The 17,351-nt window shown below is 53.0% G+C and overlaps 1 protein-coding gene across 2 annotated transcripts; it reads left to right on the forward strand.

The window, feature by feature from the left end:
- Nucleotides 1-7,001: 7,001 nt before the first annotated feature.
- NHERF2 (NHERF family PDZ scaffold protein 2) lies at nucleotides 7,002-17,317 on the forward strand. Of its 2 annotated transcripts, XM_080942504.1 has the most exons (7): nucleotides 7,002-7,354; nucleotides 9,457-9,654; nucleotides 14,698-14,877; nucleotides 15,095-15,248; nucleotides 15,317-15,360; nucleotides 15,964-16,026; nucleotides 16,210-17,317. In XM_080942504.1, exons 1-7 carry the CDS (start codon nucleotides 7,142-7,144, stop codon nucleotides 16,366-16,368), a joined length of 1,011 nt encoding a protein of 336 aa, XP_080798630.1. In that variant the 5' UTR covers nucleotides 7,002-7,141; the 3' UTR covers nucleotides 16,369-17,317. The 2 variants fall into 2 exon arrangements, with proteins under 2 accessions (XP_080798630.1, XP_080798631.1); XM_080942505.1 differs by lacking the exons at nucleotides 7,002-7,354; nucleotides 9,457-9,654 and adding an exon at nucleotides 11,568-12,189.
- The last annotated feature ends 34 nt before the right edge of the window (nucleotides 17,318-17,351 follow it).

Below are 17,351 nucleotides of genomic sequence, written 5' to 3' on the forward strand. Positions count from 1 at the left end.
CAGCTCATCAATCTGTCCTTAGGGATGCAGTGGGGGGGGGGAGGTGGTAAGGCTGAGATGCTTCCGGGGACCTTGGGCTGCTTCCTCCATAGTGTTCCCTTCCCTGTTCATGATTGTTCAGGGTCCCAAATACGGTGACTGACCCTCCAAACTCCTACGGAGATTGGAGCAAGACACTCCTGGGTCTGGTCAGACCACTGAAGCACACAGGAACAGAAACTGGTGAGTGGAGTGTCCAGATGGCCTTCACTCTGCCCCCTGTCCCAATTGTGGACTTTTCTGTACTGTGAGCTTTGCCTCTAGCCGGGGCAGCACACCAGGACGTTTGCCCACTTCCTGGTATTAGTTTTAAGCCTGAGTTTCCTTGAATCCTTCCTTCCCATCAGCACCTAGAGAGTAAGCAGAAGGCTCTAGCTTCCTTTAGAGCCATACTTCCACTTTAGGGAGGAAACCCAGCAGCCCCCACTTCTGCGTCTCGTCCTTCTCCGCATCTCTCCAGTCTTTTGCTCTGGTCCCATGTGATCAGGCTGTTCCTCTCTGCACAGGTCTATAAATCTAGTACTTGAGAGGCTGAGGCAAGATTGTTGCTGCGAATTTGAGACCAGCATGAGTTACATAGTAATTTCCAGACTAACTTGGGACAGAACACACACACACACACACACACACACACACACACACACGTATCTTTGGGCTCCATAATCGGGACCCCACTCCCCATCTACTGTTGGAACTCCCCTGTAAACATGTTGCAAGATCTTTCCTAAGCAGGTAGATCCTGACTGCTGCCACACTCTGGCCACTCCTGATCCACTATGTCCTCCTGCCAAGTGGGAGTCCTCCTCCCTAGAGGACAGTGCTCCACACCTTTAAAAGATTAAAAAAATGTATATGCTTTGCCTGCAAGTATCCAAGTGTAGCATATGCACTCAGTACTCTTGGGAGCTAGAAGAGGTCACTGGATCTCTTGGGACTTAAGCAACAGGTGGTGTGAGGCACCTGATGTGGGTGCTGGGACTGAACTCAGCTTCTCCAAAAAAGGAGTAAAAGGCACACGTTACTGCTGAACTATGTCTTCAGCTCCTATGTTTTATAATTACATTTTATTTATTTTTGTTCTTTGTGTATATCTATCGATATATATATATATATATATATATATATATATATATATATATATATATTCTTTGTTTCTTTGTTTCTTTCTTGTGTGTGTGCACACACATGTGGAGGTCAGACAACAGGCTAGAACTGGTTCTATCCTATACCATATGGGTCCCAGGAACAAATTTAGGTCATCAAACTTTTCAGAAAGTGCCGTGACCCACTGAGCTATATCTGTAGTTTTAGATCTTCTGTCTGCATTTGTTTTTATCCATTTATTTGAGGGTGTGGGCGCACAGCTTCCAAGGCACCTGTGTGGCTGCCAGAAGACATCTTGCCAGAGTTGGCTCTCTTTTTCCACTTTGTGGGTCCCAAGGATTAAGCTCAGGTTATCTCCCTGCCTTTATCTCTCCAGCCGTCTTGCCTTGCTGGCCAGGAATGTGACCTTCCTCCCAGTTCTTTGTTTCTTTGTTTGCTTTGAGACAGTGTTAATCTGTGTAGCTCTGGCTATCCTGGAACTTGCTCTGTAGACCAGGCTGGCTTCTGTAGATCTGCCTGCCTCAGCCCCTCCTGCTTCCTTGGGTTAAAGGCTATCATATTGACTATGATTTGCAACAAATTGAACCTTTCAAAACATCAGTATCAGGGGCTGGGGAGAGGGCTCAGCGGTTAAGAGCACTGACTGCTCTCCCAGAGGTCCTGAGTTCAAATCCCAGCAACCACATGGTAACTCACAACCATCAGGGATGGGAACAGATGCCCTCTTTTGGTGTCTGAAGATAGCAACAGTGTACATAAAACAAATAAATAAATCTTTTTGTTATTTTGTCTTTTTTTTTTTTTTCAGAGTTGAGGACAGAACCCAGGGCCTCACACTTGCTAGGCAAGCACTCTACCACTGAGCTAAATCCCCAACCCATATAAATAAATAAAAAAATACTAAACATCAGTGTTTTAACCTTGTCATGCCCAGATGTACAATATCCCACTGGCTTCACCACTGCCATGGGGTGAGCTTAATGACCTGGTACTCTATGCTCAGCTACATTTATTCCCTGTCTGTCCTTTCTACCTCCTGCCCATCTGGTAAGGTCCATACACAGATTCTAGGGCAGCCTAAGCATCCTAGGAGTACATTACAAAAGACTCCTCAGGTTTCTTTAAATGATCCTTTGGGGGTTTCTCCAGCTCTGGACCTTTCTTGCTCAGATCAAGGTACACAAACCTCTCTGTTTCCTTGAGTCTGAGCAATGTTTACTCAGTGCTTGCCAGTGCCGGTGCTGTACGTCAAGTAGTTGGCAAATGTTTGATCACAAGGGCTGGGGCACTTGGTTTGGTTGCCTAGAGCTATCTCATTCTAGAGAAGTGGGTGTCAGGGCCAGGGTGAAGGGCAAAGCTAGCCGAGGCCCTTCTATTTCTATTATTCCCCAAGGCTTGCATTCCTCTGCTCCAGTGGTGTAACCAGCTCCAGGGCTTTAACCAAATCCCAACCCCACAGAACTGGAACTGGTCTAAACTAGGGAAGTGAGGTCTGAGGTAGTCCTATCTGCCTGGGATGTGTCCCAACGCACCCACAACCCTCCAGCTCCTGTCTGGCCCCGCGATGATGCAATCACACTCATTTCCGCCAGGTGGCGCCACGCAGCTATTGTTGGCTGTCGACTGTCAAGGACAAGCCAGACCCGAGCAGGGAAGGGGGCGGGGTGATTTCTCGGAATTCTTGAAGGTGGTCAGTTTCCTGTCCCTCCTTTCCACCCTTTCTCTCCCTGCGCTGTCTCTTTTTCTCCGGATTTCTGTACTTTCTCCTTTCGTTATGCTGATCACGCCTGCTTCAATTCGGGGATCCAAAGAGAGGCATGATGTAGTCTGAGGGAGAAGGCTCTAAGCGAGACCAGGTAGATGCAGGCAGGGCCATTACTACCCATTAAGGTAGCAGCAGCGCTTTTCCAGGACGATCCTAACCTTTATCTGGTGTCAGAATACTAGCTCCACCCCTGGGACAGGTCTTGCCCACCCCCAGCCTTGGCACTTTCAAGAAGGATGCATATATGTTTTTATACTGTTTAGTGAAAAACCCTTTGTCCCACCAGGGGTGCAGCAGGGTAGCCCTGGTTGCCTTAGATAACCCAGAGGAGAGGAGCACTGATATACCAGCTCTTTGTCACCCAGGTGACCAATTTGTATGGTAAGTTGTAGGGCAGGGTGAAGCCTAGTGGGGGACAGTCCCCTAACCTTTTGATGCTGTCTCCATTTTCTTGGTTGTTGCTGGCCTGGAGGCTAGGTCCCCCCACCTTTTAAAAAAGTAGAAAAATAAAGCCCTCTGGACTCTTAAGACCTCACGAGCCACCGCCTTCCTATCCCATTCGCTGAGGTGCTAACCTCATGGGAAGGTATACCTTCAAGCCTTGTTGGTCTGTTTCTACTTGCACTGTGCCTGCCTCTTAAGTCCATGGAGGCATCCGGTCTGCCTAAAACCTCTGAGGAAATTAAGGAAGAAGGTCTAGGAGGTATGGTCTATGAGAGACCCCCACCTCTGCTGCACCAGGCTTTCTCTCCTCTTCCCCTGTGCCTGTCACCAACTCCCTGTTGAAAAATGGTCACCCTTGGTCTGCCCTGGCTTTTCTTTCTTTCCTTTTTGAGATAGGATCTCACTATGTAGTCCTGACTGGCCTGGAACCCACAGAAATCCAACAGCCTCGGCTTCCCCAGTGCTGGGATTAGGCACTATACTGGGTTCTGTTTTATTGGTTTTTGTTTTTAATATTTTTATTTATTTTATGTATATGAGTATATTGTTGCTGTCTTCAGACACACCAGAAGAGGGCATCAGATCTCATTACAGATGGTTGTGAGCCATCATGTGGTTGCTGGGAATTGAACTCAGGACCTCTGCAAGAGCAGTCATCTCTCTTAACCACTGAGCCATCTCTCCAGCCCTGTTATATTGTTTAAATGTTTTTTTTTTTCTAGTCCAGTTTGATTTGTGGGGTATGTGTGTTTTAATTATGCGTATGTGTCTGTGTAGGGGTGTGTGTGCATGAGTAAAGTTGCTCAGAAAGGCCAGAAGAAGGTGTTGAATCCCCCTAAAGGTATTACAGAGAGCTGTGGGATATCATGTAGGTTCGGGGAGCCAAACCCAGGTTCTCTGTAACAAGAGCAAATACTCTGAACCACTGAGCCATCTCTTTACCCTGTTTTGTTTTTTCTCGAGACAGAATCTCATGTAGCCCAGGCTGGCCTCACAGACACTATGCAGTTGAAGATGATCATGACATTTTTCCTCCCACATGTTCAGATTTCAAGCATGCACAGCAGGCTTATGGGGCGACAGAGATCCAACTAAGCTTCCTTCATGCTGAGCAAGCACTTTCCCAGCTGAGCTACATCCCAGTGTTTGTTTGTTTTGAGACCGTCTTCCTGTAGCTTAGGCTGGACCTCCTGGAGCTGGAATTATGAATGGTTCTGAGGAGCCCTGTAGGTGCTGGGAGTCAAACTACCTTGTTTGCAAGAACAATGAATGTTCCAAGGGCTCTTAACTACTGAGCCATGTCTTCAGCCCTAAAGTCCCATTTTTTATTTTATTTTATTTATTTTTTTTTTTTTTTGCCTGGCAGTGGTGGCACACACTTTTAATCCCAGCAGCCAGGAGGGAAAGACAAGTGATCTCTGAGTTTCAGGCCAGCCTAGTCTAAAGATTAGGTTCCAGGACAGCCAAGACCACACAGAGAAACCTTGTCTGGGGAGAAGAGGAGAATTTGTTTTTATATTTTATATATCTGGTGCTTTGTCTGCACTTATGTCTGCAAACCAGAGGAAGGCATTGGATTCCATTATAGATGGTTGTAAGCTGCCAGAAGGGTGCTGGGAATCAAACCCTGGTCAACAGATGAGCCATCTCTCAGGCCCTATTGTTTGCTCTTGTTTTTGAAACATTCTATTCAGGCTGGCTACAAACTCAGGACCTTCTGGCTTCAGCCTCCTGGGTGTTGGGGGTCACAGAGGTGCAGACGACTTCTGGCTGCCTGGCTTCCCTTCCTTGCTCTTTCACACTGCTGGCCCAGGCTTCCTTGGTGGCTCAAGCCCCACTGATGGGCTAAGACCCTACCTTGTTTCTGTCACCTTCTTTGTCACTTTCCAACCCTTTTGCTTTGGGAACTCCTTTGTTACTACTCTGCAACTGCAGAGCCCTGTCATCCTTGGCTCCTAGTCCCTCTGAGACCACACGTTCCTGCCCCTGTCTCTCCCCAACTCCCCATATCCCATCTTCAGTCATGGGCCTTGGTGGCAGAGAGCCAGTGATGGGCCCAAGGTTGGGGTTGGAAGAGGTCCCCTCTCTTCCTCAACTCCTGGCCTGGAGTTTCTAGCCTCTTTAGTGTGACCACAGAGATGTTGTTAGCAGGCCTGGGAAGTTCCTGGTTATTGTGGGGGTAACTTCCAACTTCTCCAAGGGTGGGATATCCAGCGAGCACATAGTTTATATACATTAACAATCTCCATGGGCAACCAGCATTAGGCAGGGCCCAGAGAAACCAATCTTAAGACAGGCAAACTCTGGATTAGCAAGCAGACAGATGGAAGTGGTCAGCCAGGCCAGAGTCTGTGGCAGCATCAGCTAGAATCTGCAGGGAGGGCTGGGGGGCAGGGAGCAACATTGTATCCACAGCTTAAGTGCCTTTTAGGAGCAGCCACTAGGGTGTGGGTACCCAAGAGGCTGCAGCTTAGGATGCTGCCGAGAGGCCGGTCCTAGTTCTTGGGTGGAGGTGGAAAGCCCCAGCTAAAGGCTTCAGAGAAGGGAGAGAGAGGAGAACATTGAACTAGGGGTGCATCTCCTATCCACATGGGGAACTGTCTGAGCTGGCTTTACCTGACTCAGGGGGACCAGGTAAGTGAGGAGATGTGCACTGGGGAGAAGCAGGCTGTGGGTGAGCCCAGATCTCAGCTGTCTTATGTGCCTGGGAGGATGCTTCAGGGGGAAAGTGCAGTCTCACAGTACTGAACTCTAGGTATCAGTTTCCTGATGTGTAAAATGGTTGGTTTTTGCTAGGGTTGTTCTTGGAAAACCATACAGGAATGCATAGGGGATTCTCAGTGGTACTGTTGTCCTGTAAGGGGAGACGAGAAGGTATGCACTTGTAAATCTAAGAGTGTGCTGGGACTACAGATCTAGGAACCGGGGACGAGAGCCCTGTGGGGCTTCATTTGGGAGAGCTGATCAGGAGCAAAAGTCCTCAGCACAGTTCATACCAGGTCAAGAGGAAGGCAGCACACACCTCCCATCTCTGCCAGATAAACTCGTGTTCCCAAAAAGCAGGGAATACGGGGAGACAGGATGTTTAATGGACAAACACTTCCTGGGAGGAGCAAGGGACACCTACTCACTGGCCCCAAAGAACTTGGTTGCTGTAGTGTCTCTTTAAATTCTCATTCTTGCCTGTTGCTCTCTGAGTTGGGACAAGACAATTTTGAGGATCTAGAGGGAGCAGGCAGAATAGTCACGGTAGGTAGGTAGAGGATGGGGTGCATCCCGAAGAAGGGGCGCAGTGGCCTCTGTGCGGGGTGTGTCTGACTGGACCCTTTCTCTAAGAGGCTTCCCATTTCAGGAACCTTTCTCACTGTAGCATATGCAGGTGTCTAAAAAGTGGTTCCTGGAACAGAAGCCAAAGGGCTGGCGCTACGGAAGGTGGCCAAAATGGGATAAGATAGGAGTCCCAGGGACTCGAGGGTTGCCTGGCCGCGCAATCCCACTTCTTGGTCCTAAGGTTTCTGGGCGCCCAGGCAGGGGCCTAGCTAGCGGGGCTTGGGCTAGGGCGGGGGCAGCCAGGAGGGCGGGGAAGGGGCGGGCGCGGGGGCGGCGCTGCAGTAGGAGCAGGGGCCAGGGCCAGAGCCGAAGCCGGAGCCCGAGGCGACGCGAGCTGAGCAGGAGCCACCGAGGCCGCTGCCTGCTCTCCCGCCCGCGCCTCCGCCGCCTCCGCGCTCCAGCCTGCGGGTGGTGTGTGAGCCGTGGCCAGTCGCGGCCAGCCAGGGGGCGGCGGGTGCCATGGCTGCGCCGGAGTCGCTGCGGCCCCGCTTGTGTCGCCTGGTACGCGGCGAGCAAGGGTACGGCTTCCACCTGCATGGGGAGAAAGGCCGCCGTGGCCAGTTCATCCGGCGCGTGGAGCCAGGCTCCCCAGCCGAGGCGGCCGCGCTGCGCGCCGGGGACCGCCTGGTTGAGGTCAACGGCGTCAACGTAGAGGGCGAGACGCATCACCAGGTGGGTCCCTGTGCTGCGCCCCGCCCCCCCGGTTCCCTCCTAGGGGCGCGTCCCTGCAGCGCTGGCCAAGATGCCTAAGACCACCCTTCTGCGTGCCGTATTGTGGGACCCGTCAAGGGTCCCACGGGGGCCTGCAGTTCGGGTGTCGAGGTGTGGGACGTGGCCCGCCAGCTGGCCTCCTGGTGAGGAAGCTCAGTCCTGCACAAGCGGGGGAGGGAGGACATCCTGGTAGGGAGGGGCCCGCACTGCGGCTACTCTGGCCAGGGCCCTGGCTGCTTCTGCTAGTTTTGGCCTCCGTGTGCCATGGAGGGGGAGGAGGTGGCGAAGGCACCTTGTGGCCTTGTGGTATAGATGCTTTTCTGTCAGTGTGTGAGTTATGTGTGTGTGTGCTTGCAGGTCTCTCTGGGGTCATCCACACGAATACACTACCCAAGTGTTCCAGAAGTGGCTGAAAGCAAACTGCCAGTGCTGGAATGTGTGTCTGGGTTTGTGTGGACACATCAGGCGTGTGTGCTGGCTCTCTCTCTGTGTGTGTGTGTGTGTGTGTGTGTGTGTGCGCACGCGCTCGTGTGCCTGCCTAGCTGGTTAGACTAGTGTACTTCTCCTGGGCCGGTGTGTCTGGGTCTGGTGGAGTCAGCTCTTGTCCTAGCATATTCTTTGGGCTCAGAAAAAGCCTCCTGGGAGACTGCCTAGCCCTGTAGAGGTCACTGTGCAGCCCTTGCCTGCTGCGGATGGAGCAAGGAGGAGAGATGATCGCAGGTCTCTCTGCAGGTTCTACCTCTGGGGTGTCTGTATCCCACAAGACCTACATGAGTCAGTCCTGAGGCCTGGAGAAGGCAGAGTGGTTCGTTGGTTGGGATAAAAGTTGAACTTCTGTCTTCCCAGTGACCTGTCTTCTACCTACAGTGACCACTGGATTTGGTTTGTGTGCTGAAGAGTTTGGGAGTGGAGTCCAATGGTTGGCCCAAAAAGCAAGGGAGAGGCTGGCAGCGTTGGTATCATTTGTGGCTGGCAGTCGCTGGAATGCACCTGTTCGCCCCAGGTTTCTGGGGCGCTAGTCTCTAAAGACGTCCTTCTACCTCTCAGAGACAGGAGGCAAAAACCACGACTCCCACTCTAGAGATAGTTAGAGATTGTGGGTGAGTGGCTTGTCGCCCATGCCAGAAAGCTTCAGAGTGCTGGGATCCTGCTCTGTCTGTTGGTCATGGGGAGAGAGGACAGTCGCTGAGGGGCCAGGTAAAGATGGGCCTGGATAGGACCTTCTTCTGTGTGGTGGCATGTACTACTCTGTGGAGCGATGCTGGAGAGACTGTCTCTTCACTCCCAGGCTGCAGGGTGGGGTTGTTAATGCTTCCTGCCCTTCAGATGTCCAGTGGGCACTTTTCCCTTTGAACACATACTAACATCCTGCCTGATCCACAGTGGCCCACACTTCACAGGCACCCATGCAGATAGACACACAGATGTTCTACCGCTGTACCTACTGGGGCTGAATTCTACCTACTTGATGTATGTCAGCACCTTAGAATTCCTAGGTCTTTACCTCCTTGCAGGTCCAGCAGGGATGGGTTTCTAGTCCTGGTCTGGAGGCAAATTAAAGTTCTAGAGCTTGCTGGGCATTAATTAGACTCACACTGAATCTCTGAGAAAGAAATAGGCCCAAATACCCATACTGGGGTCAACAGAGACATTGCGCTCTCCTACACCCGGACCAAGAAACTTTAAAATAGACGCACACACATACAAAAAAGCACACACAGATCCACACACATACAAAAAGCATGTGCACATGCATAGACCAGGCTGAAATCCTGAAGCTCAAACAAATGGATTTTCACCTGGCTGTTCCTAGCAGCTCTTTTTTTTTGAGCTTACCTGAGCTGAGTGTGAGGCCACAAGAGAATCCTGAAGTACTTGCAGCCTGGGCCCTAGCTCCAGAGAGAAGAGAGAAGGAGCTGCTGGAAACTGGGGGTGGGGGGTGGAGCCCGCAGGCCTCTCAGTCCAGCTACCCACCCCGGCAGGCCAACCCGGGAGTGGTGTCCTATCCATGTGCTACCCAGGGTGTTGGCTGCTCACCGGGTCCTGCTTCACACCCGTTTCAGGTGGTACAGAGGATCAAAGCTGTGGAGGGACAGACCCAGCTGCTCGTGGTGGACAAGGAGACCGATGAGGAGCTCTGCCGGCGGCAGCTGACCTGCACTGAGGAGATGGCCCATCGAGGGCTTCCGCCAGCCCACAACCCCTGGGAGCCAAAGCCGGACTGGGCGTGCTCAGGCCTTGGCTCGGACACTGGCCAGAAGGTATGGTGGGCTATGTCTGTGGGAACAATGAGCCTTTCCCAGAACTGCCATCACTGCCTCTTGATAACAGTGTTCCCTTCGGTCCCTTCTGTAAGCCTCCATTTCCTCTTAGGTCTCTTTCCCTACTGCAGTTACCAGTCTCTATGCAGTTGGTGACCCACCTGCAGCAACTCTTGGCTTTTGTTCCCCCTGCTGGAGCTTCCAGGGCTGAGGAGCTCTGAGAGGAGCGGCTGGGACTCTAAAGGACGGAATGTCTGTGTTAGGTATCTGTTGTCCTGGGTTCTGTCCATGTCTAAGCCATCCATGCGCTCAGAAGCCCTTGTGTGGATTAGATCCTGCTGCAGGGGTTAGTGCTGTAACTGGTCAGCGATGGGGGATGGGTTCCAGAACACAGGGCTTCCTAGGGAAGGACCCACATGCAGACACTTCTTATGAGGACCCAGGTACAGCTCAACTGGGTTCCAGTTCCTGTCCTTGTCCCCACTTCCCACCGGTGCTGGAACCCTAGCTGCTGTCCCATAGCCCCTGATGGGTAGCCCCTCCCCTTTATCCTTCCAGGATAGGAGACCCTGATAAAAACAAGAGAGGGTCTGTTCCACCTTCTGATAGGTTCTAGGCAGAACCCGAGGCAGGGAGGAAGGGCCTGAGGCTATTTGTTCTACTTCTTGGGGGATCTGGTTTTATAGTTTCTTTTGTCTTTTGATTACTCCTTGATCCAGAACTGTTGGCTTACCAGAGGAGGAGTGTCAGGTTTGAAATTTCTGGAAGTGTTTCAGACCTTAACTTTTACTTCTGACCTCACCTAAAAGTCTCCTACTGGTTAGGCCTGGGCTGGTCCCGGTGGGACCTGTCTGGAGGTTGGGGGCTGATATCCCCAGTGTTAAGGCCAACCTGGGCAAACCTGGGCCAACCTGTGTTTTGTTAGGTTCTTTCCCTTTAGAGATCTGAAGGCAGGTGCCTAGAATCTAGACTCTGTACTTTGGCTGGGCTGTTTGAGATCAGGAATCTTAGTAGGAATTTTGTGGGAAGAAGATGGTACCAGGCCCACCTTCCTCTGGCTGGGGACTAGGAGCCTCCCTTTTTCCCAAGCACCCCTTTCTTCTCCTTAGGAAGGAGCCCCCCCATCTTCAGGCGTATGTCCATTCATTTAGAAGCAAACAGCCCAGTTCACCTTCCTGTAGAAAAATCCACCCTGGGGCCTTATCTGGAGATGGGGTGGCCCAGGCCCCTTGGCTGTGGGTGGGTCCTTCCCAGTCACTGCTATTTCAGGCTTGGAGGGGCTGCAGGAAGCCCTAGGAGGGGGCTTCCTCTGGGTGTATTTTTAGAGGAACAAAAGGGGGTACAATAGGCTGGTCCCATTGTAGATGGGTCAAACCTAGGGACAAGGACTAAAGGAGGTAGAGGAACCCAAGGGAAACCCTTACCCTTGAAGAGAAAGGGGAGTCTCATAAGACCTCTACAAGCCAAACCAGGTTTAGAGACAGCCTGCTTCAGGCTTGGGTGTGGGCACTGCAGAGGGTTCCCCTGACTCTGTGATGCTGAACTATGGTGGAGATACTGGTGGCTGGTCAGACTGGTGAGGCCAGTATACCTCTGCTTGAGACATATAGAGTCGTGTGCAAGCCCCAGCACCCCCACTGAGCCTATAGCCAGTGACCACTGGGTGCCCCCATGGGAGGTTGGGGCCTTTTCATCCTCCCTGATCCTGTGTCCTCTGTCCTAGCCTGTCTGATAGGGGAGGTGGGACAAGGGAGAACACTGATAAGGTCTGCCCCTCCCTTTGGGGGCGGGAAGGCCTAGTCAGTGGTGACTCAGTTCCAGGCCGTTCAGGGCTGGCGGGGTGGCTGCAGCATCAGTGAGCTGATTCTAGCGTGATGACAGGGACAGCCCCCAAACAGAGACCCAGCAGTTAGCAGTGCCAGGGACAGGGAGGTAGTGGTTGACTTTGACTTTCCACCCCTTCGGCCCTACCATGTCGGCACCTCCTGGAGGACCTGGGGGGCTGACTTAAGGCTGACATGGCTCTGTAGGTGGTGGGTTCGTGGGATAGGATGGTCTGAGCCGAGTTGTAGCGTGACAGCTTTGGGGGCTCCCCTGGTTCCTGCTTTTCTCTTTTCCCTCCCCCACCCACTCTCTTCTGTTCTCCAGCCAAGGTCCCCTCCCTTGACTCCCCGTCTCCACTGCCCTGGGTCCTGGAGCAGGGCAGGGCCTCCAGCAGCTTCCTTCCTTCCTTTCTTGGGACGGAAACCAAGCTGGGTGGGGGGGACGCCGGACAGGGGAGGGGGCTCAGTAACCACCCTGCTACCCAAAATGAGTCAGTCCCTATGTCCCCACCCATCCCCAGGGAACCTGGGCCACAGTAGGAGGTAGATAAGTGGGGTGACAGTCTCAGCTGGTCCAAGAACTCTGGTCACTGCAGTCTGGTCACCTGCTGTCAGCCACTCCTAACCACTGATGGCTCGCTCCAGGACTACCATGCTGCCAGCCTCAGCCCCAGGAGCCCCTCCTGTGAACTCTCAACTGGGGCTTGTTCAGGTCAGATGGGGGTGAGGCAGAGCTGGGCAGTCAGAGCCCCAGCTTTAGCTCAATTTCTGGGGCAGAGCAAGGAACTTGGGGATATTTATGCCTACAAGATGGACCCCAAGAAACAATGGGGGCCTTTCTCTGCTGGGGCTGGTGAGTCATTATCTGGTGGGGGGGGCATAGCCTGGCTCCCAGGGCACCCCCATATCAGCCTTTGTCTGGCTATAGGCTCAAACTAAGTGGGGGTACTGGGGCTTGTCTGGCTCTATGGCTGTGTCTCAGAGCCCGTGGGAGCCAGAGGGCTTGTCTGAAGAAGGCAGGAAGTGTGCTCAGGGCTAGAGCTGGGAGGAAGAATTCCAGCAATGCACCCCTCCCGCTGTTCGCTGGGGCACCCTACCCCCACTTGCTTGCTTTAGCTGCCTCCCCTCTATCCCACAGGCTTGGGGGTGTCTTGCAGTCCTTGTACTTGAGGGTCTTATGCCAGGCCTGTCAGCGTTGGGATTCTGCCTGTGGCCAGAGATGGTTTAGGCTAGTTAGTAAGAGGAATGAATCCTTTAGCCTGGGCTGAGAAGTGGCTGTTTTGGATTGGGATGGGGTTTGGCCAGAAAAGCCACCTCTCAGGAATGGCCCCTAGTTTCATGGCCACAATTTCGTGCCAAGTCCTTTTTCCCATTTGGGAGCCACAAGAAACCCTGCCCTGTAGGCTACCGCAGAGGCCGTGGGAAGAGGTCACAGGGCCAGTGCTATGGACCCAAGTTTGCATGTGTGGGTGGCCGTGTGTGTCTGTGTTGCTTGTTTATGAGCGTAAGCCTGGATGTCTTGTCTCTATAGCCACATGATGTGGCCCTGTCTGCTGGGACATGACTTTGTGCCAGGAGTGGTCACACATTCCCTTATACTGTTTTGGACTGGCTTCTGTCCCTATTTCTCCAGTCTCTCCTCTGTGAACTAGCCTCTGGCTGTCCTAGGTTGATGGTTAGAGGCTCTCAAGGTCTCGCCCCAAAGCCCTATACCTGTATCTTCAGCTATGTCTTTGAGAATTCTACCCAGTGGGGTCTTGAGGCTCTTTGAGGCCTTACAACCCCGAGTTCAGGCAATATTGCCTAGCTGAGCCCCTAGGGGACAGTTTAATCTGTAATTCTTGCTGTAACGGTGCAGATGATGGCTGTGCCCCAAAGCTCAGCAGGAGAATCCAGATGAATATCTAACTGGGCTTTGGGATCAAGGAAGGGGTCCTGAGTACAGGCAAGACAAAAAGACGGTATCCAGGTTGAAGGGCTATCCCAGAACCCTAAAGCTAGGAGTGGCCCTACATAGAAGAGTGTACTTATTCCTGCAGCTGGCTCCTGCCCATGGACATGAAGAATACCACACTAGGGTTTGGAGCTAAGCATGGTGATATACTGCCAATAATTCCAGCACTCAGAAGCCAAAACAAAAAGATTACTTCGAGTTGTGAGTTTGAGGCTAGCCTGGGTTAAACTGTGGGAGTTTCTCTCCAAAACACCAAAAGAGGGGTGGTGGTAATGGACAGAAGGGATGTAGAGGTATTCAGGCTGGGGTGAAGACACTTACCTGAGACTTAGACAGGAAGCATCCTTCCTGTTCTAGCATCCCTCAGCATCAGCCTTGAGGGGACAGGGTGGTAGTGGAAGGTGAGGAAATGCCCCCTGCTAGCACATTGTCACCTGCACTTACACCCAGAAACCTGAGCTGCCACCTGCCTGCCCACCCCAGCCACTGGCCCTGTGTAACTGGGCACCAGCAGCTGCTGGCCATTCAGCAGTACCATCTTTGGCTTGGCCCTGGCTGGGGTGAGGGGTCAGCAGGCTGGCCCCTGCCTGCATAGCCTCCTGGCCCAGAGACCTACTGCAGGATGCCAGAGGTAAAGAAGGGCAGCCTGGGGCAGTGGTGGGGGATTCCCTGTGGGTACCATCAGCCCTTCCATGTTGTGGGCTAAGAAGCATCATAGGCTAGGACTTGTCCCCACTGGCTCTTTTTTACTTGCTGCCCTGGTTTCTGGGCCCATGGGGTTGGGGCAGCCGCTCTAGTTAATGTTGGAATTCTAAAGCAAACAGCTGTCACAATAACCCAGGGAGCCTCTCAAAGGCCTTGAGAAGGAAACAGAGCTGCTCAGGCCCCAGGGCACTAGTCCTAGAGAAGGGGGTGGGTGGGTACCCTAGGCAGGGGGAGGCAAAACCTAAAGGTATAGTCTTTCTAGAGCCTCTGATGGGGCAGTGATCCCTTCTAGATCCTTCTAGATCCCCAGGCTGGGCACAGTGCCCCTATGAATTCTTCCACAGGTCCTGCCGGGAGCCATTTCATTAGTTGTTCACATGTTTGGTGACATGCTTTGTCCTTAGCCCCACAGCTAACCCTGTGTAACAGGTAGCTTCACTAAACCCCTCAGTCATATATGGGACACATAGTGTTGTCCATGAAACCTGGAATGGGTCCCTTAGAGAATCAGGGCTGGCAGGCTGCGGATAAAGCCTGATGTCACTTTCTATGGGTCTGCAGGATGTCAATGGGCCCCCAAGAGAGCTGCGTCCCCGGCTCTGCCACTTGCGAAGGGGACCCCAGGGATATGGGTTCAACCTGCATAGTGACAAGTCCCGGCCTGGCCAATACATCCGCTCTGTGGACCCTGGCTCTCCTGCTTCTCACTCCGGCCTCCGTGCCCAGGACAGGCTCATTGAGGTAACATGGGTCCCTGTGTTTATATCTATGTATCCCTGAGTGTCCATGTATGGGCCCTGGGTCCCTGCAGGAGGAGGGAAGACACAGGGAACCTGAGCTGGCATTCTTCTTGCCGCTTAGGCTGCTGGTGGCTTCGATGAATATTTGATGGCACACCTGGCTGGGTGGCATTGGGCCGACTGGGCCCCTCAGGCCTCTCTGACCCTGTGTGTGGCAGGTGAATGGGCAGAACGTGGAGGGGCTACGCCACGCCGAGGTTGTTGCCAGAATCAAGGCACAGGAGGATGAGGCCCGGTTGCTGGTGGTAGATCCTGAGACTGATGAATACTTCAAGCGGTTGCGGGTCATACCCACTGAGGAACACGTAGAAGGTAGGCTAGTGCCTTCCTTGGGGGCAGAGGGTAGGGTCAATGCAGCCACTAACTTGCTGTCCCCACAGGTCCACTGCCATCTCCAGTTACGAACGGGACCAGCTCTGCCCAGGTGAGAGGGTGGGCCCAAGTGACTATATATATATATATATGTATATATATGTGTATATATGTGTATATATGTATATATATGTATATATGTGTATATATATCTCAAAAATACCACTGTGCTAACCAGGCATTAATCCTAGCACCAAAAGTAGGCAGATCTTTGAATCTAAGGCCAGCTTGGTCTACAGAGTGAATCCTAATAAAATAGCCACTGTGGATTCTGTATGAGGTTAGCACCAGCTCAAATGCACAGTGTGGGCAGATACCTGGGGTCCCGGGCCATCTTTCCATGCCTTGTTCCTATGTGACTGCTGAGTAGTCTTTATTTAGGGCGCCAGTCCTGGTTTGACAACAGGTGAGTTCACATACCTGGTTCCCATTGCCATAGCTGCTCTCCCTTGTCATGGTGGCTCAGGTTGGACTTGCCAGTCTCCTGTTAGGTGCCAGCTATGTCCTGGCCCAGACAGTGGCAGAAGTGTGCTCACTGCTGAACAAGGACTAGCTGTGTGTGCTCAAAAGTGAACCCGTGCCTGTGTATGCATGTGAAGATCTGGGGGCACCAGGATGGGGACGCTGAAACCTCAATCTACCCTTGATTTCCTAGCTCAATGGCGGCTCCGTGTGCTCATCCCGAAGCGACCTGCCAGGCTCAGAGAAGGACAATGAGGTAACTCTGCCGCGGTGCTCACACACGGGGCTTCAGAGGCCTTCAGAGTAGATCTCTGTGGAGATACCTACCAGGATGGTGGGGCTACTACTTCCTAGGCCCTGAAATGGCCCCTGGTTTAAGTCCCTTGGGAAGGTAGCTGCTACGGGTGTGGGTCACTGTTTGTACCTTGCCTGTCCCCAGGATGGCAGTGCCTGGAAGAGAGACCCCTTCCAGGAAAGTGGTCTCCACCTGAGCCCCACAGCAGCTGAGGCCAAGGAGAAGGCTCGAGCTACTCGGGTCAACAAGCGGGCACCACAGATGGACTGGAACCGGAAGCGAGAGATCTTCAGCAACTTCTGAGCCCCTCTCTGCCTGTCCAGGGGTTCCAGGGTCTCTTCCTGCACGGACCTTGGGCCTCTCCAGAGTTCCCCAAGCCTCAGCAGACTGGAAGGTGGTATCACACCACCCAGAAACCAACCCATGACCCCATGAACCCTTGTCTTGTCCACTGGGTGCTGCGGCTGGCATAGCCAGATCAGAGAAGAGAGAAACCCAGAGAAGAGACAGAGATAGGCACAGCCAGCCAAGAAAGACACAGAGACAGAAAAAGTGAGAGAGGGAGGAGCTGTTCGTGGTGGTCTGCCAAGGGCCTTTGCCGTTCTGCCTTGGGCCTGCTGACTGAAAGGAATTCATGTTTTCGCTTTTTTTCCTAAAAGGTCTCCAGCTCCACATATGTTTCTAGTTAATAGTGGAGCCCCCTCCCCCAGCCCCTCGGGACTCACTCTAAATAATTGCAATAAAACCAAATCTTTTTCTGCAAACCCTTTCTTACCCACCCTGTCAGCAGCGCCATCCAGAGCAGATACCAGGGAATAGACAGTCAGGGGACCTCGGGACCAGCTGTGCCTGGAGGAGCTGTCCCTCTGTCCCATCCCTCACGTGGGATGGTCCCTAGGTCAGGCCTCTCTTCTCTGCCTAGCTACCCCTGTGCTGCCTCCCACATGCTGGGTTCTGGAATGCAGAGCCTAGGCTCCCTGAGAGGCAGAGGATGGGTGTTCCTGACTCTTCAGAAGGGCAGCCTGCGGACAAGCCCCTTATCCTGCTCTGCGGCTCCAGGACCTGGAATGGTGGGTCTGTGGGAGCCATCCCCAGGTATGATCCTGGGCTCCTGGGCCTGGCCCCTGCCTTATGCCTACCTGGCTCCTACCCTCGGCCTCTCCTCAGTGCTCTCAGCTCCCCAAACTCACCCACTGGCACTGCAGTCTGCCTCACAAGCCATAGTACACGCGCGCCCTCAAATTAAACAGGCCTTGCCTCGAACTCTGGCGCCTGTGTGTTTTCTG

Source organism: Micromys minutus, assembly GCF_963924665.1.
Source record: "Micromys minutus genome assembly, chromosome: 31".
NCBI classification, from domain to species: Eukaryota; Metazoa; Chordata; class Mammalia; order Rodentia; family Muridae; genus Micromys; species Micromys minutus.